The sequence below is a fragment of the Falco peregrinus genome, chromosome 3 (genome assembly GCF_023634155.1).
Source record: "Falco peregrinus isolate bFalPer1 chromosome 3, bFalPer1.pri, whole genome shotgun sequence".
Taxonomy (NCBI): Eukaryota; Metazoa; Chordata; class Aves; order Falconiformes; family Falconidae; genus Falco; species Falco peregrinus.
This window is the reverse complement of record NC_073723.1, coordinates 86,416,585-86,440,575: the sequence shown is the minus strand read 5'-3', so window position 1 is coordinate 86,440,575 and position 23,991 is coordinate 86,416,585. Positions and strand designations below refer to the sequence as shown.

At 45.3% G+C, this 23,991-nt stretch overlaps 1 protein-coding gene across 6 annotated transcripts in view; it reads left to right on the top strand.

The window, feature by feature from the left end:
* Nucleotides 1-23,991, top strand: part of ADGRB1 (adhesion G protein-coupled receptor B1) — a 295,063-nt gene that overhangs the window by 144,219 nt on the left and 126,853 nt on the right. For all 6 annotated transcript variants that reach the window (XM_055800321.1, XM_055800320.1, XM_055800318.1 and 3 more), the window contains 10 exons: nt 1,518-1,682; nt 3,378-3,542; nt 6,957-7,121; nt 9,702-9,866; nt 13,702-13,803; nt 15,331-15,437; nt 16,211-16,405; nt 17,444-17,512; nt 21,266-21,374; nt 22,275-22,418. In XM_055800321.1, coding sequence (XP_055656296.1) covers nt 1,518-1,682; nt 3,378-3,542; nt 6,957-7,121; nt 9,702-9,866; nt 13,702-13,803; nt 15,331-15,437; nt 16,211-16,405; nt 17,444-17,512; nt 21,266-21,374; nt 22,275-22,418 — 1,386 coding nt within the window. The remainder of the gene's footprint in view (nt 1-1,517; nt 1,683-3,377; nt 3,543-6,956; nt 7,122-9,701; nt 9,867-13,701; nt 13,804-15,330; nt 15,438-16,210; nt 16,406-17,443; nt 17,513-21,265; nt 21,375-22,274; nt 22,419-23,991) is intronic.

The window sequence follows — 23,991 nt, the reverse complement described above, 5'->3', positions numbered from 1 at the left end:
GTCTCCAACCCTTACAGTCCCCATCACAGTTCCTGTACCAACGTTGACTTTCATGCAGCTGGTTTCTAACCCTCACTGCCCTATAAGCAGGCTGAGATCTTAAGCTGTAGCAGCCCATTGCTAGAGCCTCTTTCATGTTCCATGTTGCAGCTGGCTGATCTAATACAGCATCTGCTGTCCAGCTTTGAGAATGGGGTGGTGGTGTGGGAAACACATCCAAGTGCTGGGTGCAGCTCAGGCTGTGCCATGTTGTACGACCCTTGAAGTCATGCTTACCTGCTGCACCCAATGACCTCTCTTATATCATCCATAGTCTGCCAGATGCATCTGGTTAGGATGTGACATGGTGCAGTCTGATGCTCTGAAGAACTTGTTACTAGAAGGGTATGTCCCTCTATTATGCATCCTCAAAGATGTGCTGGTGTTTATTTGTGCCATATGCCTGTGTGCTATACATACCAAATGTTACATTCTAGGTTTATAATGTGTAATTATTAGCAACCCATTAAAAATTAGAAAACCCAAACAATGCAGAGCTTACTTAAATGAAAGAAGCAAGCTTTTGCTTTCATCTGGGAGAGAAAGACATTTTCTCAAGGGTAGACTTATACCTATGAAAATTAATGGAAAACTGTCCTTTCCCTGCCCACGTCACACTTCTGACGACTTACCTGGAGGCTGTGGTCTGACTGAAATACCCCTGGCATGACTGTCTCTCTACAGGAATATTATTGATAAAGGGAATTTGTCTCATTGCTTTCCACTCCCTTCTCTTGTTCAATGAGATACTTGTAGTTGTCTTTCCAATACTGTCCATCAGGTAAGCAATTGATAGGGACTGTACGATGCTCTGGAACAGTCAGCCTTGTTCTGCGTCACACAGTTAACGCAGATCTTCTCCACAGGTGAAGGAGATGACAAGCGAAAACTCTGTGGAGTTACTTCAGCCAATGTCCTTCTCAGACACTGTCATCTTCTGACTTGTCTGCACCTCCACTGCCAATCTGCATTGGTAGGGGTTGTGAGAAGGCAGGAAATGAGTCGAATCCTTACAACCACTCAATTTATTGTCATATTTACTGTATCTGTCCAATCACTGTTACTTAATTAGTACTATCTCTGAGTAGATGTTACATACCCCAGCTCACATAGTTCTGCAGTGGCTACACCGCTTCATCATCTATGGTGGAGCCTGCCCTGCCCAGTGCCCTGAGGCTTCCACAGTCTCCTTTTGGTTTTGTGTGTGCGTGTGTGTGTTTGTGTGAGTGTGTGTTTGTGTGTGTGCGTGTGTGTGTTACAGCTCTATGCAGTACCCAAAAAAAACTTCTAGCCCATTGTCAACCTTCACATTTTCTCACCAATCCCCTTGCACCTTTCTTGTCACACCCCATGTGGGACACATTGCACAACTTCACGGCTCGCCAGTGACTGGTGAAATGTAACTTGGCAAGCACTACCCTGGAGATCCAGGTACTAAGGACGTGCCACGTGCTCACCTTCTGCTCCAACCCCAACAGGTGACCCCGCGGCAGAGGAGTGGTCCCCATGGAGTGTGTGTTCAACTACCTGCGGGGAGGGCTGGCAGACCAGGACGAGGTTCTGCGTGTCGTCTTCCTACAGCACTCAGTGCAGCGGCCCTCTCCGGGAGCAGAGACAGTGCAACAACTCTGCCGTGTGCCCAGGTGGGCTGAGTGCTCCATGTATGTGTGAGCAGGAGGGGAAGGGAGATGCACAGAGGACTGACTGTCTGTGATACCTCCACTGTGATATCTTCTTCTGGCCTAGTAGAAGGTGTCTGCCCATGGCAGGGGGCTTGGAACTAGATGATCTTTGAGGTCCCTACCAACCCAACCCATTCTATCATGATTCTTGGAGAGAGACGTTTTTTGTTTCCTCTTCCTTCTTGTTTTACCCTAAAGCCTCATACAGAGACCTTTGCTAGACCAAACACCATTAGATGGGCACTTGTTTTGCATGATATGAATAACTCAGTGCTATCTAAAGACAATTAACACAGTACACCTGAAAAGCATGTGTCCTTTGGGGTATTTCCAAGCACGGGGCAGGCTGGGAAAGAGAAGCACCACATGATACTTTCAGTTGCTCAGGTGCCAACACTGGTCATACCATTGCAAATTCAGCATGAAAAACTCAGGCTGCTGGTATGAACTGAGCCAGCCATCATCCCTTTTTTCATTCTCCTTCTTCCAAAATTTTGATGAAAATGTACAGTCTGGGGAGCCTGGACGTTAATGTGAAGAATTATGCTGTTAAACTAGGTGTGTTATTTATGACTCTCAGCTGGAAACATCGTTGTTCAGGAGCAATCCTACAATGGTGAAACCACCAAACTCTTTTCCTGTGCTCTTTCCTGTGTTTCCTACTCTAGTTATCTCCTACCATGCAAGATGACAATTGCAAAATGTTAGGTTTGCACACCCTTTCCTGATACTGGTGGATCAGTCACTATTAGCAACTGATGAAGGACTGGAAAAGTACCTGTGTGTTTTTTGGGGGTTTGTTTTTGGTTTCTTTGGTTTTGTTGGTTTGGGGGTGTGGGGTTGAGGGTATTGTTTGTTTGTTTTCCTGAAACATTATTGGTTTTGCATTAGCTTCTCCAGTAAAGCTGGGAGGGACAAAGTCCCTTAAGAGGGATCAGTAAATTCTTGAAATATTTGGCCTCTAGAAAGTATGGTGACTAACCTTCCATAAATGACCTGGCTAGATTAGATCAGATTAGATTGGAGAAGATTAGATTAATATAGATTAGAAGGCTTTAAATGTTTAAGTCCAGGAGTTACCTGTGATGGCCTGAGCACTGCTGAAGCACATTGTCCATCCCATTTTGTTCTTCCAAGTCTCCCTACTTTTGCCTCTGTGGTGTTACTGATATATGTTAGTAATTAGTAGCCAGACTACAGCTTTTCTGAGAGGCTGGAAATGCTGTAGCCTTTGACGATTCAGTGGTAAAATGTGTTGAGGGAGGGAAATAAGGGTAAGAAGTGACAAAATGATGATGATGATGCTTCCAAAAGAGTGGTGGGGGGTTTGTTCCTATGTAGCAAACTGCATCTTTTGTTCAAAAAATGTCCTTTTCTCTTGGCTCAAAAATCTGAAAAGAATAGGGTCAATTAAAAGCACATTGTGATTTATTTAAAATAGACTGGAAAGTAACAGGCACTTGGTGTTGATACCAAAACATAAAAAATTACGCAGTGTTCCTCTCGCGTATTTTGGATTGGTTTGTTCTTGGCCTTCCCACACTCACTTCTCACATGCTGCTCATTCTGGGTGGGAAGATGCTGTGCTCTGTGGGCTCACTCACTTCTTTAGACCTCTTTTGGAAAAGAAACTTACTTCTTTTGCTTTGATTGCAGTGCATGGCACCTGGGACGAGTGGTCTCCATGGAGCTTGTGCTCTTCCACGTGTGGAAGAGGGTACAGAGATCGGACCCGTACGTGCAAGCCTCCACAATTTGGTGGGAACCCCTGTGAGGGCCCAGAGAAGCAGACAAAATTCTGCAACATTGCACTTTGCCCAGGTAAGGCAGTTAGAGATTCAAAGCCTTCCCTCCAGCAGGTCTCCCCGTCTCTGAAGATGCCCACACACGGCTCACCGAGTAGGTCTGTAGCTGGCTCAGCTGAATGAGTACACTGTCCTAAAGAAGGTCCTCTATAAGTAAAGGACACACTGAAGGAGGAACCTAGAGGTGCTTTCTAGGGTTGCTCAGCTCAGCATTGCCTTAGGTTCAGATTTGCCCTGTGTAATAACTTTCAGAGGACGCATTATATGGGTTGGATCTCGACTGGCTCAGTTATCACTACTGCTTCCAAGACCATCTTAAGCTTCTCAGCTGTTATCTCCAGTGAATGGTTTAAAGTTCTTTCACCTAACTTGGCTTGTTATTGTGCTGGAATTAATTAACAGTTTTACTTGCTAGAAATACATGTGCGTTAATTCACAGCATATGCAAATCTTCTCTGTAACTGATCCTGTTTTGGATGGTGAGATGGACCAAGAGACTCCTGAGAGCCTTCCATGCCATATTTCAATATTTTTAAGTGCCTTTTCCCTACCCCTGGGTCTCACTTCCAAATGGCTCTCCCTGAGTTTTGGTTGGAAAAAACAGAAATAAAACCTCAAGATGAAATGGCTTTTACTCAGTGGAAATCCACTTGTGCTCCTGTAGCTTCCTTCCCCTGAACCAGACTGGCCCTGGGTTTACCACAGAGTCCCCCTTTATTTAAGTCTGGATGTCCTGGTGAACATGATCTGAACTCAAGGGAGCTCCCCAACACTCCCTCCCTCTCCCAGGTTAATGTCAACTGACATTTTTCCAGTTTAATGAGAATCATTATGAGACAATATTATTTCCCTGGAGGATGAAAGGGACTGTGGGAGTGGTGAGAACTTTGTGAAAATATTAGTGGGAAGTCTCCTGGTGTTTCCCACCCGGTTTTCACCCCAAGCAGCTATCCTCAGATTTCTGGCCACTGTGCAGAAGACTCTACTTGGAATAAAAACATCCCAGGCAACAAACTGGCTCTGTCATAAAAAGACAAATTGAAGAAGTCAGACCTGGCATTGCTTGGGCAATAAAGCATACCCTGAGTTAACATTGATCCATAATTAATTTAAATACAAATAAATATGTGGATATGCTGCCGAGAATGAAATAGTGGTGGAAGAGACAAGCAGCCCAACTGCAAGACTTCAGCTCTAATTAATGCCACAAAGGCCATCAGTGGCTCTGCAGTGCCAAATGAGTGCAGCACTGGGGAATCATTGAAGCACAACAATGGGCGCTGCTCAGCGTTTGACACACCAGATAGTCATATTGCTTATTACTGTGCCGTTCTGAGGATTTATTACTACAGCTGATAAAAATGCTTTGCTGCAGGGACAACAGAGCTTTTGTTCCTCTGGAGCAGCAGATACCACGGGCTGAGCCCCAAGTCCTTTGGAGACAGAGGGGGAATGAGGAAGACAATGCCAGTCTCTGCATAGGCTACACCAGCCAGACTCCAGTGAACATTTTTGATAGACTCACACTGCGGTGTGACAACGGCACCGAGCAGTGTTTGCTGTGGCTGTGGTGGAGAGCCCTCAGCATCTTGCCCAAGAGGCATCTTTACATCAGTGCAAGTGGCTGGAGGTGCAACACGGACATCCCTGTTTCTCTGTTTTTTTAAACATCTTTGAAATTACAGTCTATGAATAAATAATGTCTCATCTCAAACAAAATGAAATGTTCTTTATCCCCCACTGACTGAGCAATTTATTTTTCCACCTCCAAATACTCGCATTTGTGGTCAGCTGCCAATCACCACTGCCACAGCAGCAGGTACAGCTTTGGTAAATTCAACTTCTTTGGTAAATGCAACATTTACTTTGATAAATGCAATCTCACTTTTCCAACATATGGGATGCTACCGGGAAGCAGACACCATCAGTGCATGGGCACTAGCAGCACTACCTTCAGTCAAAAAAGCCACATTAATTTATACCTGGTAGGGTCTACTTTGTGGGGTTTGGGATCATTTCCAAAGAGGAATCACCTGTCAGTCACCACTTCTTGCATTTACCCTCTTCAGGATTGATAGGCACTGGCATGATGCTTTGAATTTATGCACAATGAAAATATCAAGCTTGGATTACTGAAAACAAGCACCTTTTGGAAGTACTTTTATGCCTGCCTCGTTTTTCACACTTCCTGAGCTCACGTGACCCCCTCTCAGTTTAACAGTTGCTCATATGGATGTTTTTGACATTTTTTAACATGTTTGCAAACAAAAAGCTGTTCAACTGCAATGGGGATTATTCAGGGCTGTTTCAGTCCTTGAGGATTACACAGGAGCTCAAATTGCATATATTTTTCTTGGACTGACAAACAAAGACAAAGAAAATGAGCTGCAATCTACAGCAACATGATTTGAGCTAGAATTCAGACTTTTCAGGGATTCAGGTTGTTTTTCTGAGTGAGAGCTAGCAGCTAATGAGAGCTAAACAGAGCATGATGACCGCTGCTAATGAGAAAAAAGTGCTCCAGGAATAGCAGACTGGGTGATGGATCTGTTGATCAGGGACCAATTAGGGGGTAACTGCCACACTTGGGAATGCCTCACACTGTACCACGCTAATAAGATGTATTCATGCTTCTTTCCAACCCCATCCCATCATAACCTCTCTTGTCCCTCCTTCCTCTATTTAATTATCAAAGACACTGCTGTGTAGAGACATATCAAGCCTGTCAGTGTTAATTCACTGTGAGAAAGGTACATTGACCACACACATGCACTCTGCTCATGGGCTCCTGTTGGAGCACACCTTTGCTCCAAACATTTCCCAGCTAGCAGCATGAATTCCTGTGAATAATGCTGTGATTCAAGTTTCTGTGTGAGCTTTAATGAAAAACAGCACATTTAGGTGCTTGAGAAAGTTCTCTTCCTGCAGACTAATGCATTGCTTCTGGGTGAAGAATGGGTTCCCTCAAAAAGTGATGATTGCCCAGAAAGAGAAATGTCATGGTAATGTATTGATTCCTTCAAAATTTTCAGTGAAAATATGATCCATGCTCTCTATTTTGACATTATGTTATGATCAGCAATAGTACTAGATTTGACTTTCATGATGGAATGTGTAATATCAATAATTTCAACTTTTACAGTGTTAACATAGAGTATGGACATAAAACCAGAAATGTTATGGCACTTGCATCCAGCCAGGCCATAACATACCAGTTGGAGGTTGCAGAGGGTCCCAACAAATTGCCATTAATACAGTTGTTTGAACTTTTTCTTGACAATCTTTGCCCTCTCTCACACTCTGTGACTCCAGTTTGTCCTCCCCTGCCTTGGTCCCCTGTAGGCAAAGGCCAGATACTCTTTGCACATGTCTCCTTCCAGTGGGAGCGATTTTCACATTCCGTTTTGTTATCTTTCTTTGGGCCACTCAGTGGACGGCAACTGGAATGAGTGGTCGAGCTGGAGCTCTTGCTCTGCCTCCTGCTCCAACGGCACCCAGCAGCGGACAAGGGAGTGCAATGGACCTTCATACGGGGGAGCCGAATGCCAGGGACACTGGGTGGAGACCAGGGACTGCTTTCTGCGCCAATGCCCAGGTCAGTGACCAATGACTTTTTTTTCTCTTGGGTCATCTTTCTCTGCGTTCCCAGGCAGGCTTTTGTAATTTTTTTTCTTTGTGGAAGAGTTGCACAGCTTTCACCAGTAATGCAGTAATAAGGAGATTGTGGATCATACCACTAGACCATGCCAGCTGAAATCCATAGCTGGCAAATGCTCCAGGAGACCCCGGAGAGGTGAGTGATTATCCACAGGGGATGTAGTGATTATCCACAGGGAACGTGTCTCTCTAACCTTAGATATCAGTTTTCAGCATGTGCTTAAAAGAAACACAAGCAAAATACCAATGAAACCCTTTCCTGGTCTCTATAATGGTTCAGTTTTCTTGGCCTTTTTTTTTTTTTTTTTGTTCCTCTTCTCCTACCAATTCACTTCTCCTAGTTATAGTTGAAGCAAACAGGGAAGCAACCTCCATTGTATCACAGCTTTGAACCTTATCTATGATGAAGGAAGTCTGGCACAATGAAGTCTTGATTCATGCTTATCTTAAACTTGTCACTTTGCTTATATAGCTGTGTCTTAAATATATATATATAATGGCAATAATAATAATAATAGCAACAACAACAACAAAACTATTATTATTATTATTATTATTATTATTATTCCTGCCTCCCCAGCTGTTGTAGCCAGTACCTTACATTCAGAATAATCATCTTGTCTTTATACCATGGACCGTGGGCTCCAAGACAGCTATTTCATGCAGGAGATGCAATGAAAATTGAAGCAGATACCAGAGCACACTTAGCACCAGGAATGTGCATTTCTCAGACTGACACCAGCACTATAGAGTTGCAGGTGCAATTTGCTCCTGGTTTTTTTGCAGAGGTCTTGGGGGAGGCCATTGCAAAGGGACTAATTGGGTCACCTGGTGTGGAAAATATTCTGACCTGGAAAGAAGGCTTGAACAACTAGAAGTCTTCAAGATTGCTCAGCAACTAATTTTTCTTGCCAAGCAAGAAAATGTTTTTTCTTCTCCTGGACTATTCCTTGCCTCTCCCTGGGTGCTTCACCATAGGACCATAGGACTGAGAAGAAGTGGAGCCCTGAGTTGGAGACTATCTTTCTCCCCTTTCTGAGAGAACAGAGATAGCCATAAACAGCTCAGCTCTTTGAGGCACTTATACCTTGCTCAGGTGAACAGGTATTGTTCCATCCACTCCACAAGCATAGAAGCCAGTAGCTCTTCAGCCTGGTATACCTGTTTCCTCATAGAATCGCTATCCTCTCTGGTAGCATCACCACCTGCATCTGCAGAGCGTAAGCAGTATTTAACACAGGTATTGGACTTTCCTACATGGTCTCTAGTAGGTTTGGGTGTTTAGGTATCTCACTCCTTCTTTGCAATTTATGGACAACTTCAAAGACTAAAAGGGCCTCACTTTTTTAGACAGCCTTGTCCCACTGATTTCAGAGTTAGCTGTCAAAGCAATGTTGGTCATGTATTTCACTGCATACAGTGCCACTAATGAAAGCACCAGAGGTTGGTACTGTCCCTCTTCATTGATAATTTTCTTCTACTTCTTCAAGGAGAAGGATCCCCCATCCTCCCAAAAGGAGTTAATAAACCCAAGATGATACGTTAACTTCTAATTAAAACTCAAATAGTCATCAGCAGACTTAGGTCCTTGCTCTAGTTCTGTCACTGAGTTGCTGTTTCTCATCTGTGATGCAGCAGAAGAGATGTTTCTCTACCTTGCAGGCTTGTTGTGAGGGCTAATTAACATTTTTATAGGGCTTTGATAAATGCCATTGTTAATGTAAAAGAAGTAGCATTTTGATAAATGCCATTGTTAACATAAAAAAGTAGCATTTCCACTGAATCTGTAAAGATGCTGGGAAAAGATACAATGGCATGAGACAACATCCCAAACCTCTTTCCAAAGCACGTGAAAAAACAGTGCAATAGAAATTGCTGGAGGGAGGTTTATTTGATGTTTCTTCATGGTTTCTTGCCCAAAGGCTCTACTGGTCTCTCTAAATCCCTGAGCCAGGCCTTCCCTGGCAAGGCTTATTTTCACACGTACATTGCACATCCCAATCAAATTCCGGCTATGGACTTTGGCTAGCAAATGTGGCTGCCAGGCAGATTTAATCTCTGCCCACCTGAAGACTGTTCACAAGCACAGCCCCAGATCTGAGCCCAAGGGAAGAGGTAGGGCTGTTTTTGCAGGTGGTGAGGATTCTGAGAAACACAAGAGCACCCTTTAACCATCCCTGGAAGCATTCAAAAAACACTTAGAAGTGGTGCTTAGGGACATGGTTTAGTGGTGGACTTGGCAGTGATGGGTTAACAGTTGGACTTGGTGATCTTAAAGGTCTTTTCCAACCTAAATGATTCTATGATTCTATTAAAGGGCTGCTGCAATGGCAAAGAGCACACTGATTTCATGTCTGTTGAGGATCAGACAAAGATCTGAGGCAAGAGATCTCCCTTCCCACAAAGCCATGCTTTTCTCACCCTGCGTTCCAGTGCTGACCTTGAGACCTTGCCTCCTTCTGGGGCAGATTATGTTTGGGCATGACAGGTTGTTTCTTTCCTCTTTTTTTGTTTCCAGTGGATGGGAAGTGGCAGGCTTGGGGAGTGTGGGGCAGCTGCACCACCACGTGTGGAGGTGGGACTCAGAGACGTGACCGAGTGTGCTACGGGCCCTTCTTCGGTGGAGAGACTTGCCAGGGACCCAAGGAAGAGTATAAGCAGTGCAATGACAGAAAGTGTCCTGGTATGTATCCCAGACCCCTCACACTTTCCTTTACATGAAGGGAACTTTGGATTTTGAAAAGGGCTTCCACGTCCTGTGTCAGAGGGCTGAACGCAACATGGAATTGTGACCGAGTTGGACCCTGCCCGTAACCCAGGCACAAGATGTGTCAAAGGCTTGATTTAGCTGTTGCAGCAGCCAGTGTAACCATGCTGATTTCAGTGAATGTTTGGTAAGTCCCACCAGCCTAACCTTAATGTTTTTCATCTTTTCATTGCCATAGAATCGTAAGAGGAAAAGAGACACTATCTGACAGCAAAAACTGTTATCAGAGTCTCAAGTCCATGAAGCAGCTGAGCACTGAGGATGCTGCAGTGGTTTCCCACCCTTTACTTAGCCTCTGGGAGACCTGAGCACTACTGGCAATTTTTGAAGACAGATCTGTCTGCATCTGTCAGAGCCTTACCCAATCTCCCTCCTCCAGCTGTAGCCATGGGAGCAGCATCCATTTGAGAAAAAGGGTGTAAAAGCCTGAATGGAGGGCGAGGGAGCTGTAGGACAGAGGAAAACCTGAGATTTAATGTGACAATAAGCAGGAGCAAATATTTGAAATTGGGACTGTTCCTGTCTGTCTTTCACACAGTATACAGAGGCCAGAAAAAAGGCTTGTGCACCATTTTTATTTCCTTTCTCAGTCTCAGTTGAAGCGCCTGGCGAAATTGCTGGTGGGGAATCAATGGCCTATGTGATGTTGGCAGTCAGATTGCATCGATCGTAACAGGCTCTGATTTTTGACTGAAAGGGTAATTAATTGTCAGAGCAGCTCAGTGAGAGACAGGAGAGATTCTCATGGCAGTACCCTGGCAGTCCTAGTGGAAAGGGGGTGTCTCCCTAAAAGACAAGCTGGAGCTCGGCACGGAGGGAGCGGTTTTGGTGTAGATGTTTCTGGGGGTGGATCTGCCATGTTGAGGACAGCTGACCCTCAGACTCCCTTGCAAACTGCTGAAGACAAAGATGAAAGCCGAAACACTTCAGTGTGGAAGTTTCAGCCTGTTTAACTTGGAGATAACAGAGAAAAGGGCTGTGTGACAGCATATTCACTCTTTCCAGCTACACTCTAATAAAAGACATCACCTTTCCTTACAAGCTGTGCCTCTCAATTAGCAGTGGCATGTGAGAATCTCTTCTAACTAAGCTCTCCCTCACCATAGAAAATCTTTGCACGGTGTTGTCTGCTGGTGTCTAAGAGCAATGCAGATTTAGTTCAGCTTCAGTGTGTGCCAGCTGGGGCCCTGGCAGAACAAGCCCAATCTTTTCTTCTTTTTCTGCAGGGGCTGATGCCTGTGCAGTGCTCAAAAGGAAAAGGCATGTCTCAGGGACTGAGCCCTGCTAGGGTTCAAAACCGGAAGGGTCTCACTGTAGTTCTTAATTTGCAAGGGAAGGAAAAGGTGAGGAATCATCAGAGGCTAAAAATAAATCTGCTCAATTTGTTCTCGAGAAAGTATCAAATGCCAGCATGATTTGATATGAACAGAAGAATTGAGCTTAATTGGGTTAGTTATTAGAATCTCCCCGTGCAAATAGGGTACGCTGGTAAAAAAGATTTTGTTATGAAGCAACCTCAAAAAGAAAAAAAGAAGGAGAGAAAAAGAGGATGAAATTATTCTCTCCTAGCCTGGGAATTGCTTCTGCACTCACTGGCAACACAACGCCAGACAATCAGTGTATTTCTAAAGAGCATCTCTGATCCACAGCATCCCTCAGCGGTCCCCAGGGAGACTGCAGGAGGGAGGAGACCAGGAAGGTTTGACGGGTCAGAGGAGAAGAAAGGGGAGGTCGGAAGTGAGCACACTCCCTTTCTGCTTTCTGATGTTTTCTGTTATTTTGCAGCCGAGGATGCAAGAATTTTCCCACGCCACACCCCAGACCCTCCTTTGAACCACAGTTTGATGTGGGGAGTCTGTGACAATGGTCAAAGCACTGGTCCAGGAGGCAAGAGTTTTGCATTCAGCTCCCCACTCTGCCACAGGCTTTCTGGGTGATCATGTACTGGTCACAACTGGGTGACTTAATCTTGTTCTCCTACAGCTCCGTGTCAACAGGTTGGAAATGAAACTGTCTCTTTTCCACCCATGTTCTGCCTTACCTACAGAACTCACAAGCTGTTGGCACAGGGACTAGTTCTGCATATGTGCCGAGCACTGCAGGGGTCCCGCTTGCCCTATGGGATTTCATTACAATAGCAATTACACAAGAAGGAATTTTAAAACAGGGGAAGAAGCATCTGTTTCCAACCAGAGAGTGAAACTTGTTCATTATGAATGTCTACTGAGGAGGTATCTGTCTTTGAACTGCAGCTGGGGCTGGAGCCACAGTCTTGGAGCTTGACTCCAGGAGCAGCGATGTGTAGATAGCTTATTGGGTCTTGTATGAGTCCTCCAAAGAAACAAGACTTGCCGTGCCTGTAATCTTAGGTTTGAGCCTTCCCCACAGCCAGGTTGGTGCTCTGGGTAGTTCCAGAGCAGCAGTGGGATATGTCCATCACCAGGTATTTGCACTGTGATGAAGGTCCTGAAATGGTCTATGTAAGCATGTCCATTGCATGGTCCCTTGTAGAAAGAAGCCTTCAGGGTTATCACTGCCCCGCAGCTCCCTTAGGACCAACATGAAAACTCAAGGTCTCCCTCTTTTTTTATGGCAGATGAACATTTTCCCTACAACCTTGGCATGTCTCTACTGGCATCACTGGACCCTGGTATGGGCAGTGCCTTCCTACATGGGAAGGAAGTTCAGCAGGCAGCTGTCAGGCTCCACAGCTGGTTGGCTTTGGCTTTGCAGCTGCCTTTCCTGACCAGCTGCAGGCATGCACTCAGCTTTCTTTTTATTCGTAGTTTTACATGCACAATAAATAAAAGCTGTAATCGAAAACCACTGAATCAAGTTTTTTCTTCTTCCCACCTTCAGGAGTGATAAATAGCTTTAACACCATCCTCATGTACCCCTCTGTTTTACATGCTGTAAGTAATGAGTTTCTCAGCAAAAAGCTCTCTTGCAGTGACTGTTTTTTTACCAGGTCCCACTGACTCTGGGGCCGACTCAGCTCCACGCAGACAGGAGCATCCAAAACCCTCCTTCCAAAGAGTTTTCTCTGTGATGTCTCAAAACACATTTCTGTAGTCTCCCAGACTGCAGCAGTGTTTGGAAATGAGCTGCTGATACAAATGCAGTCTGCTGGTGCTCAGATCTTCTCCCTGTGTCCTCACATAAGCTGGCAGCAGACAGAGGACCTGAATGAAGTCCACCCAGGGGTTATGTCCATCTGGTTTTGTCATCTACTTGCTGTTCTTTCCTTCATTCTTACTCCAATTTATTTACCCTGAACTTCATTTTAGACACATCCGACCTTGAAGGTGGTGACCCTTAAGGATGGAAGGAGTAGAGCCTGGAGCCATGGAGTTCACTTACGAAAGGTGGACATCTGCACATTAAACAAGAAAAGAAAACTCTTTAGTAGGGCGTAGCAACAACAGCTTTCTTGCAAAGACCTGCCACAAGGCAATGGAAATGTGTTAGTGGACTCTCCCAGGCTGTTACATGCACATTAGCAGGCTAATCCTCAGGATGGATGGACACCCAGTTTTCAGACAGGCAGAGCAAATTCCAGAGAAGTTAAGTGGCTTTGTCAGGGCCCATGCACCAAGCAGCTGCAGAGGTGGGAGTTCACCTCCAGGTCTCCTGGCTGACACCACAGTGGTTTTCCCCTGAGACCAGGCTCCCCCGTTTCCTCTTTCCATTCCCTTTTCCATGTTCCTGCTGAGGAGGAAGCTTTACCAATGGAGTTTTTCCTTCCTTGCAGAGCCCCACGAAATCTGTGATGAGGAAAGTCTTGGCTCTGTGGTTTGGAAAGAGACTCCTGCTGGGGATGCTGCAGCTGTCCGGTGTCCTCGCAATGCCACTGGTAAGCATGACGGCATGCCTTGGCTCAGGGGCCAGTCCACCTTCAGTGTATTCTTCATCCTTTGACTCCAAGATAAAGGAGAACCTGGCTGTGGGAGGACAGGACAGGCAAATGGACTTCCTTTCCTTCACTCAGAGTGAAACTGACTCCTCAGGGTTTCTGTGGTCCTTCACTGTTTAACAACTTCTTGGTTCGTACTGGAGAATCTGAGGTGGTCTCCCATCCACCTACTGCCTAGTCCTGGGACAGTTTTGCAATCAAGGGTTACTGTAGTATGTTCTCCCCACTATCTGCAAATAGCTCTGCAAAATCAGGTCGGGTTTTACTAGAGTCGTATAGACTTGGGTGTTACATTTCTCTCCATTGTCCATAAAAGAAGCTAGTATCTGAAAGCAGGAAATGGGAATTGCATTGTCCACTCACACTCAGGTGCTTTCCTCTCCTTCTTAGACAACATAGCAGCTCTCTAAACATTTCTTCAGGTGCTCAAGTTGATGATCTGATCATTGTAGTGTTAAGTGGTAGGATATGGGCATCCAGGTGTTGTCTGATGTGGCCATGGCTGTGTGTTCCCCAAGGAGTGGAAAGCAGTGCAGAGAAGGTTCCAGGAGACATGCTGGTGGTGGAGCTTGTCCTCAGCTGGATGTTCCTCACTCTAAGGCAGGAACAGAAATGGGGGCAGCAGTGTCAATAATAAATGTAATAAAGTTTTTATACTGTTTGAATGAGGTTGTCAGATACAGACAAACCCTACAGCTCCCTTTTTGGCTCACGCAGCCTGAGACAGTCAGTATCATCCCAAACACTAACCTAGAAGAAGGGCTGTATCCATAGGAAGATCACTGAATCATTTAGCAGTATCGATGGGATTGTGGACCCAGCAAAACCTGCTCCTCAGAGACTCTCCAAACAGCAGCATAACTGCTTAGGCAAGGTGATCCCTCTCCCCTTCCTCCTCGCTGATTTCTCTGCTCCTCTGCATCGCAAAGGCATGTGATTGCCACTGCAAAACTTACTGTAGGCTGAAGCTAAGGAAAGGCCTGGGGGAGGACCGCAAGCAGCTTTCAGGGTTTTTCAGCTGATGCAAAGATGGTGTTGATGGGTATTTATTCTCCTTGAGACTGTGTAGGCAGCACAAGCCACTGTAGCTGGTTTAGATGCAAGTACCAGACTATGCCACCTGGGGAGGCTCATGGAATTTCCTGAACCAGGACGAAAGCTGCCCTCCAGGGCAGAAGAAACATTCTTTCACCTTGACTAGCCATGTTCAGTTTGCAAGGTTATGTTTTCATCCCCAGTTCCTTTAGCTGTCCTGCTCCTCCTTAAGAAAATGCAGAAGAAAACAGAAATAATCTTTCCTACATGTTTTCACGTGTTGTTCAGGCATCTGCAGATGCCCCTGCTACCGTTTGTGCTGGTAGGTATGCCTGCGTGGATGCATTGGCCAGTTCTGGGTGACCTCCATCAAGGTGCTTGCCTTTTCATACTGCTGTCCTCACTCCCATATTCATTTCTTTCCTCTTCCAGGGCTGATCCTTCGAAGATGCATTTTAGATGAAGAAGGGCTAGCTTATTGGGAGCCTCCTACATACATCAAGTGTGTTTCTATTGATTACAGGAACATACAGATGATGGTAAGGCTGTCTGGTTTCTCAGCTCAGCAGGTTTGGGATCCCCTCAAATGTCTGTTTACACCACTATAGTTACAAAAAAGAAGGAAAACATCATTTTCATCTTAAAGGGAGATGCCAGCTCTCCCCTGCTTTTCTCTTACTGGTTTCATTTGCTTAACTAGTGATGCATGTATGGACAAGGGATGGTTCCTCACTGGGTATTTCAATATCTATCTTGGCAGAATCCATGTCCTACCAGGTCTTTCACATCACATTATCAGTAAGAATATCTGTGACTGTATCACCTTTAAATAAGCCACTTATTTTTTGTTAGTCTTAAATTCATTGTTGTGACGAATTTCTGCTGGTCTCCTGTGGCTTGCCTTATAATGGCATTGCCTTTATAAGAACTGCCCTCCCATGTTCAGGGCAAGCCACAGTCTGTCCTAAAATAGTTCCAAATTGTTTATAACAAAACAAGGGTTTGGGGCAAAATTATTCTGTTGGCTGGCCTTGGGTTACGGCCAGAATAGCACCTGTGTGGTAAAATAATCTTTTCTGAACCTACACAAAACCTTTCCTTTGTGAGCATATAGAAATTTTCACTTCTGCTCTCCTACCATTTTAAAGATGCCACAGGCTTTCAGGCCAGTAAAGACTGTCAGATTCATCTAATCTGTACTCTGAATTATCAGGAAGGTCAAAAACCTTCCCCCAGCATTTCCTTCACTGACCTCATTAACATCACTTTTACTGTCCCTAAAGTGTTTGTCATGTTTCTTTCTGTTTCTCAGGCCAGGGAACATCTTTCCAAAGCTCAGCGTGGGTTGATGGGAGACGGGCTGTCAGAAGTGCTCCAAAACCTTGTGGAAATCTCCCAGGATGGGACCAGTTACAGTGGGGACTTGCTGTCCACCATGGACGTACTCAGGAACATGACAGAGATCTTCCGTAGGGCTTATCATAGCCCCACTCCTGGGGATGTGCAGGTGAGCTGAGATTAATATCTTGGAGACCAAGGCCAGGTTACAGATGCATGTGCATGCACAGGGCTCAGTGTCTGATTACATTCTTTGTAGCCGATACAATGCTGATGAAAAGCCAGACTGTCTTCTGTCCCAGTGAAGTGTCTCTCTGTGTTAACAATCTCTCCTTTCAAAATTATTCCCCCTGGCTTATAAGGAACTTGAAAACCAAAGTCACCCTGAACTATTTCAACCTGATAGCACTTTACTGTGGAGTCTAATTGATACAAGGACATTATTTGGACGGGATTTCACTCTAATGACTAAAGGAAAGATGATCCTGAGGTATTGGGTACCTGGATGTTGATGTGGGAGAATGTCTTGATGGCTTCTTATCCCGGGGATTTACTTTCAGCAGTTGCATGCAGAGTGGCTACAAGATATACCCTTGGGATGGCTCACCACCCCATGACTTGAAACATTAAGCTGATCCTACAGGATCTGCAATGGGTGATAAAACTAGAGAAAAAATCAATGGTCTTGAAATATCTTGTCTCCTTCCTTCTCGTGGTGTGCTGCAAAGATACTACCATGCATAGCACCCTTTTGATCAATGACTACTTCTCTTGCCTGGTCACAGACTAAATAGGATAATAAGGTTTCCCTGTGCTGGAAATAACAGAAATAGTAGAAAATAGAATAGAAAGAGATTTATACAAGACAAGATCATCTGTTTTTAACCAGTTTCTGACAAATATCTACCTAATCTGTTCTTAAAAACTTTCAAGAATGGATACAAGACATATTCCCAGTCCAACACAGCAGATACAGTAGTCAGTGAAGGCCTTGGGAAAAAGACCTTACTACAATCTGTTTTGCCATTAACATCGCTGGGGGCAGAAGCCTGTAAAATGCTGTGGGACCCTTTGGGGATGGGACCATAAGAACCCTCTTGAAGCATGGCTGGTTCTTACATGTTCCTCTCACATCACTTTGTCCTTCCGAGCCTGGGCTACATTTGGTTAACCACCTCTTTTTTCCTCTTTTGTCTCCCTTCTCCAGAACTTTGTCCAGATCATCAGCAATCTTTTGTCAGAGGACAACCGGGAAAAATGGGAGGAAGCTCAGCTGGTATGAACCTTCAACACCTTCCCTGAAACAAAGCAGGCTTTCAGTGTAGGTTAAGCCATGACAATGGGAATTTCCAAGTGTCTACATGATCTTCTAGCTCTTCTTGCCCACAATGTGTCGTGTGCAACATATATCCGTTTCAGCCACAGATCACAAAATATTTCCATCCACCAATGCTGTTCTCCTTGGATAAATCCTTATGATGAAAGAGACAGACAGCTCAGACACAGTCACCTCTGGTCAGCCTCAGAGCTGACTGTCAATAAGCCAATTCATGCAGCTGGTCATGCAGGTGAGCTTAGTGCCTGGCTGAGCCATATTTATGGGGTAATACAGTAAGCCACAGGATCTCAGCCAGAGTCTCTGCATGAAGAAAGTGAAAGACTGGTGGTGAATAGCAGATTTTGGATAAGTCTTAGAGGTCAGGCTTGGTTTGGAGTTGATAACCCTGCTGGCTTGCTAAAATTCCACTCTTTCCTCTTGCCAAGACAAAGAAGTGGGATTACATGGGTTTGAGTTCCTGGCTAAAATGATGCAGGACAAGCAGGATTTTCATAGTTGAGAGCTGGGGTCTGCTCAGTTGAGCTTCTGGTTCTGCTCAGCATGAGCTGAGCCAAGGGTTCAGTTACATTTTGATTTATTTCTCCTCTCAAGTTTGGGGATCCTGCTGAATAATTCTGTACTTAAACTCTCATGTATTGGGGGAAGGTGTTAATTGTTTTTCTGTCGGTCTTGTATGGCCTTTGTCTCTTCTGCCGCAGTTGAACTCTCTGCTTGGGCTTGTGTCAGACCTGTTCCCTGTCCTTTTGCCATTGCCTTGGCCAGCCCTTGGGCTGCTCAATGCTGTCATCTCACTCCAACTTTTGGGAATCACCTTACAGTGAAATAGTCCTGCCTCGGACGAGCAACTCTGGTGGAAGGGCCTATGATAAAGCTCGTTTCTTCCATGTCCATTCCTCAGTATCGCACCTTGGAACACAAACACCAGCTCAGTTTGCAAAATAACCTGAACAAGGAATGTAACTCAGCCTTTGTGAGAGATCAGTCCTATGGAAGGTACCCAGAGGTGTGGGTCAGAACCCAGCAGCTCTTTTTTAACGACCTGATACTGCTGCAAAATTCCTCAGAGAGATCTGGAAATACCAAGCAATCGAGAAAAAAATCACCCAACACGAAGAGTAACCTGAGAGTCCAGAAATATTCACACCAACCCGGGAAGTCTTCTGGGAAAAACTCCTGACAGCAAGTGCTGACACAGTTGTTGACAGTCCAGAACATGAGGCAGAGACTTGAATATATTTCCTTCATGCAACAGGAACTCCACCAGGAACTAAGCAGCCTTGTGGACCTGTTCTCTTTTCTCCCTGAGATCTGCTGTTTTCCCATTGCATTTGGCAAAGGATGACATGGTATGGCTCCAGGTGGGCTATCTGGATGTGGTCCTGGGCACTGGCTCTAGGTGGCTGTGCTTGAGCAGGCAGGTCAGACCAGATGACATCCGAGATCCCTTCCAAACTCAACCGTTCTGTGACTCTGTGAGTCTGTGACCAAATACTCAGTTTCAAGCCTACAGGTGCATGTAGACATTTCAGCACAGAGCAGAGGAGACTGTCAAGTTGTCATGACAACAGGGAAACCCTGTTGATCTCCTTAAAAACAGCTGTAGCTTACTCTTCTTGGCAATTTGTGCCCGCCAGCTTTCCCTGTACAATCTGCTTTTTGCACCTATAGACAGATACAGCCCAGCCTGCTACCAGCATCACTGTAACCTACATGAGTGGGATCATGGGCAGAACGTTTGCCTGGCATATATTTTAGCAGGAAACAAGATGATAGACCAACACTATGACTTTAGGTCAGAGAAATCTTCATGAACTGGGTGACCACAGAGGTTTCATCAGTCTGTCCTTCTCCCTCAAAGCTGCTGGGCCAAAATTGTGCCACGTGTTTTGCACGATTAACTAGTAATTTTAAAGCAAGATCTGTAGCTCCCTAATTGCTCATTAAAAGTAAATGCAACTTCATCACAGTCTCACATCCCAGTGCCCTGTGGCTCCCCAGGCAGAGATGTTCAAGGAAATTAAAAAGCAAAACAACCCAGAAAATTATTCAGAGAAAAGCTACCATGTTTTTTGAAATTGTGTTGGTCATTATATGACAAAAGCCTAAGAGACAATGGTCAGTGTAACCTGGAGTTAATTTGACCTTGTGATTTCAATCTCCAATAGAATACAAAAGCATACTGTTAAAAACAGCTTCCTCGCTCACTTCTCCTCAAGTCTACCCCTACTGTACCGGTAGGAGTTTTTGACCTGATCCTGATATGGTTTTAGTCTTACCAGGCTTCTTCGGATAGGCAGAGAGAGAGACACGCATGGCCTCCCCTGCGCTCCTTGCCTGTACACTCAGTGGCTCAGTCTCCCCCCTGCCTCCATCCCATCCTGCTGTCCTGCTTGTCCCCAGCCATCCCTTCGGCTCCACTCAGCCACCTCAGGAGGTCTGGATTATGGTGAGGAACCAAAAACGCTGTTAAAAGTGGTGGAAAAGGAAAAGAAGAGCTGAACTGCTGTTCTTCAGCCTCTCATGGTATTTGCTAAGCCCCTGTGGGCAAATGTGCTTTGAAGAAAAGACAGGTAGTCAGCACAGCTCATTTCAAGTGGATTATCTTTTATGAAATCTGTCACTGGAAAACTAGTTATTGTTTAACAGCCTTGTGTTAGCCTGGCAAAATACAGGCAAAGAAGAGTTACTGCCAATATCTTTCTAATCGGAGAAACACCAGGAAAGAAAAAAAGAGGCAGAGACGCTCCAAGACAGCCCCAAAAGAAGCAACTTGGTTATTTGGAAAGTGAGTTCGTACTGGCAAAACAGAAAAGCAGAAAACCAGACCGTGATGCTTTTCTGAATAGGATTATGCAATCTGATGCCTGGGATTCAATATTAGACCATGGAGGTCCTTTGGCATGGCTGCTTTCAGTCAAGTGATAGCAAAATTAACTAAGCTCGTTGAGGTAATGTTTGGTGGGCTCCCTCTCAGTAGGTAACATATATATATACCATCAGAAGTAGCCCAAATATGTTTCTCAGGCCAAGTATAAAATACCTGAGTGTCAGGGAAATCTAAGGCTTGAGAAAAGCTCTCAGAAGCTGACAGAGAGCAAAGCTTCAATACATCAACATGAACACATCTTCACTCTCTGTCATGATGTCTCTGGATGTGCAATTGCAAATGCCTCTGGCCAGTTGTCAGCTAGGCTGCTCCAAATACCCAAGTCCATGGACCTGGAAAGAAAGTAGAACTGTATTAAATCACGGCTGCTAAGACTGTCCTAGTGTGTTTCTATTCTTGCATTAACTGCAGGAACAGGACCATAAAAAACATCAGCAGTATCTTACCTGCTCCGGGTGGGGTTGTTGGTAGTAGAGGTAATCCTAGGGAAGGAAAGGAGATGGGTAGGTTTTCTTCTGCTCCAGAGAGTCTCAGACATTTCCCTTTGATTTGCTTTGAGATATTGCCCTCCAGCCTAAATTTTATCAATCTGAATGTCTTATTATTTCTTGCCCTTTTCTTTTTATTTTTCTAGGCTTCTTTTTAGGAATTCTCAGTCCTCATTCTGCACAGCTCCACAATACTCCATTATACCCAGCATATGCTTCCAGGACATGTGTGAGGACAGAAACCTTTGCCCTCAGAGAAACTTATGCCATGCTCATTAGTATCTGTGCTAGTCAGTATTCTCCCTCTCTCTGCAGATAGGGCCAAACGCCAAGGAGTTGTTCAGGCTTATGGAGGATTTCATTGATGTCATCAGCTTTCGCATGAAAGATTTCCGGGATTCCTACCAAGTGACGGACAATCTGGGTGAGCTGATTTGCGTTCCCCGTGTTGGGGAGAGACCCCAGGAAGCTGTAATTACTGTGCAGTATGTATAACCTGGGCTGTGGGAAGGGAAGGAGGGAAGGCAGCAGGTGGTGGAACATTAAAAACATCTGGGGAAAGACATGGATGATCATAAATATGGGGTGGATTTTCTCCAAATAAGTTAGGACTTCAACGTGAAGAAGAGATTTCACAGAGATCTGAGAGGTATCTATAGAACCATGAATGGAGAACAGATGACAAACTGGGCAGAACTAGTTGCTTCCTTTTATTTTTTTAACACAAGAGCTGCACAGCAGCCAATGAAGTGATCAGGCAGCAAGCAAACAGCAGGCAGTATTTGATTTATGCTGTATGCACAATCACAGCATGGAACTTGTTGCCAGAGGATGTTGCAGAAGCCAAAAAGTACAGATGGGTTCATGATGGGATTAGGAAAATGCACAAAGGAGAAGTCCATTGGTGGCTGTTACAGTTGATGATCTGGATATGGCCGCTAGCTGAGGAAGTCCTGCTGATTGCTGGAAGCTGGGAGGACAGACCAAGAAATGCCTTGGTCTGTTCTTTCTCACACTTAACAGCTGCTACTGGCCACTCCTGGAGACAGGACACTGGAGTAGACTGACCTCTCTTCTGCCAGTTTTGATGCAGGCAGGTCCTTTTCAATGAACAGAAGAATGAGTCCCAACAGTTAGTGTCATCTTCCTCCATGCATAGACACTATCTGAAGATAGCATCACTCCTATAGCTATCAAGATCCAGCTTCACTCATTCTGCTATCTGATTTCCCACTATTGCCTCCAACGCTTTTTTCAGCACGTGAATTTATTAAGGATGGCTAAGGTTACTTTTTTTTTTTTTTTCTTGCTTGCTTCCCTCTAGTCCTCGGCATTCACAAACTGCCTGCAAATGCAGCAACTGACATCACCTTCCCCATGAAAGGCTGGAGGGGCATGGTGGAGTGGGCCAAGAACTCAGAGGACAAGGTCACTGTCTCCAAGAGCATCTTGTCTTCAGGGCTGACAGGTAGGCAGCACAACCAGAGCACTTCAAAAGAGTATTTCTTCATTTTCTAAGACAGGTTCCTTCAACTGGCTGTTCTTCAAATTCTCCTTCTAGCTTAGCTGGATTTGCTCACAGAACCTTTGCTGCGTGAAAATAAGGCTTTCAGAGGTGCCCTGGCCAAGAGTCAAACCTAAACTCCTTGCAGAAGTTCAGGGGCAGGCTTAGTGCCTGGATGTGGATGTAGATCTCTTAAAAAAGCAGTATAATTAGAAAAGAACAGGATTTGGCACAAAAACTCAGAGCAACACCACAATGATGATTGCTTCTTCCAAGGATTCTGAACCTGGGAAGAAATTAAAACATCCCTGTGTCTGCCGAGTCACTCTGTCACCGATGCATGTGAATGCTGAGATAAGTCTGCAATCCTCTTCATGTCACGTTGGGTGCTGAACTGAGTCTTTCATGCATCCCTGAGTACACTGGCTTGCCATTAGGGGTAGTGAATGGTAGTTGTCTCTGTGGGTACCGCATAAGAATGGTTAACCAGAGCAAGCAAGGCAGGTGCAACAGGGGCATGGCTTTGCCACCTATCACCATGGCCATGTAGGCAAACAACGCTGTAGTTGCCCTCTAGGACTGGATCCAGCCCTGATGCGGTCATCTAAGGGTAAGCAGCTGGCTGTCAGCATGTCACACTGAGCAACCAATGGGTCTGAGTCTGCTGTATGGACAAACTTTGCTAGGTTATGGTTTTGTGGCAATTGTGTGAAATGTCCTGCCCTCAGAAATGAAATGCATGGGCGTTTATCACTCAGGTTACTGGCTTCGCAGCAGGGCATGGATATGAGCCACAGTGTGGAGGTGGGAATGCTGGATGCGTAAGCCAAGCTGTCCTCACTGCCAGATGTGAAATGAAACTTGAAGGGTTCTGAGCATCCAGCCTTTACCTGGATGCAAGTCCCAGGAACCAACACAGAGTGCTAATCTTCTAGCAGAACACCTTAACGTTTGGCAGGATTGAGCCCTAAGTTTTCAAAAGCAGGACCCTAAGCTGGGCAGAGTGCTGGGAAATGGTGGGTTTTCCTTTTAGATGCCCTGATGCTGTGTGTTTCACTAGTGGCTTTGAGAGAGCAAGCTGCTGGCTGCTGCATCAGCCTGTGCTGTTCTTCCTTGGGACAGAGGCCAGTGACTGTGAGCTGTTGCTGTCAGAAGACCTTTGGCCTCTTCTTGTCATACCAGGACCTCTTGTCATGGGCTTCCCTACTGGGGATAGAAACATTGCAGCCATCAGCAGCAGCCTCTTGATGAGGCCAAGAACAGTTAAGTGATACCCCCAAGGGTAAACAATGAGTCACAGGCAGAGCAAGGATCACGTCAAGCACTCCTTATGTTTTGTTGTGCCTTGAGGACAGCATTATCTGCCTTGGAGGAGTTGGAGTAAGTTGGGAGGGTTATTACAGCTTGTTTCAGGAGGTTGTAAAGCTTTCAGCTTTGGAAACCTTTCATCATTCATTGGACGAGCTACTGGCACCAGACACAGGCAGAGTTGATCCTGCTTTGGGGCTGAAGGCTGTCCCAGAGGCCTCATCTGCTT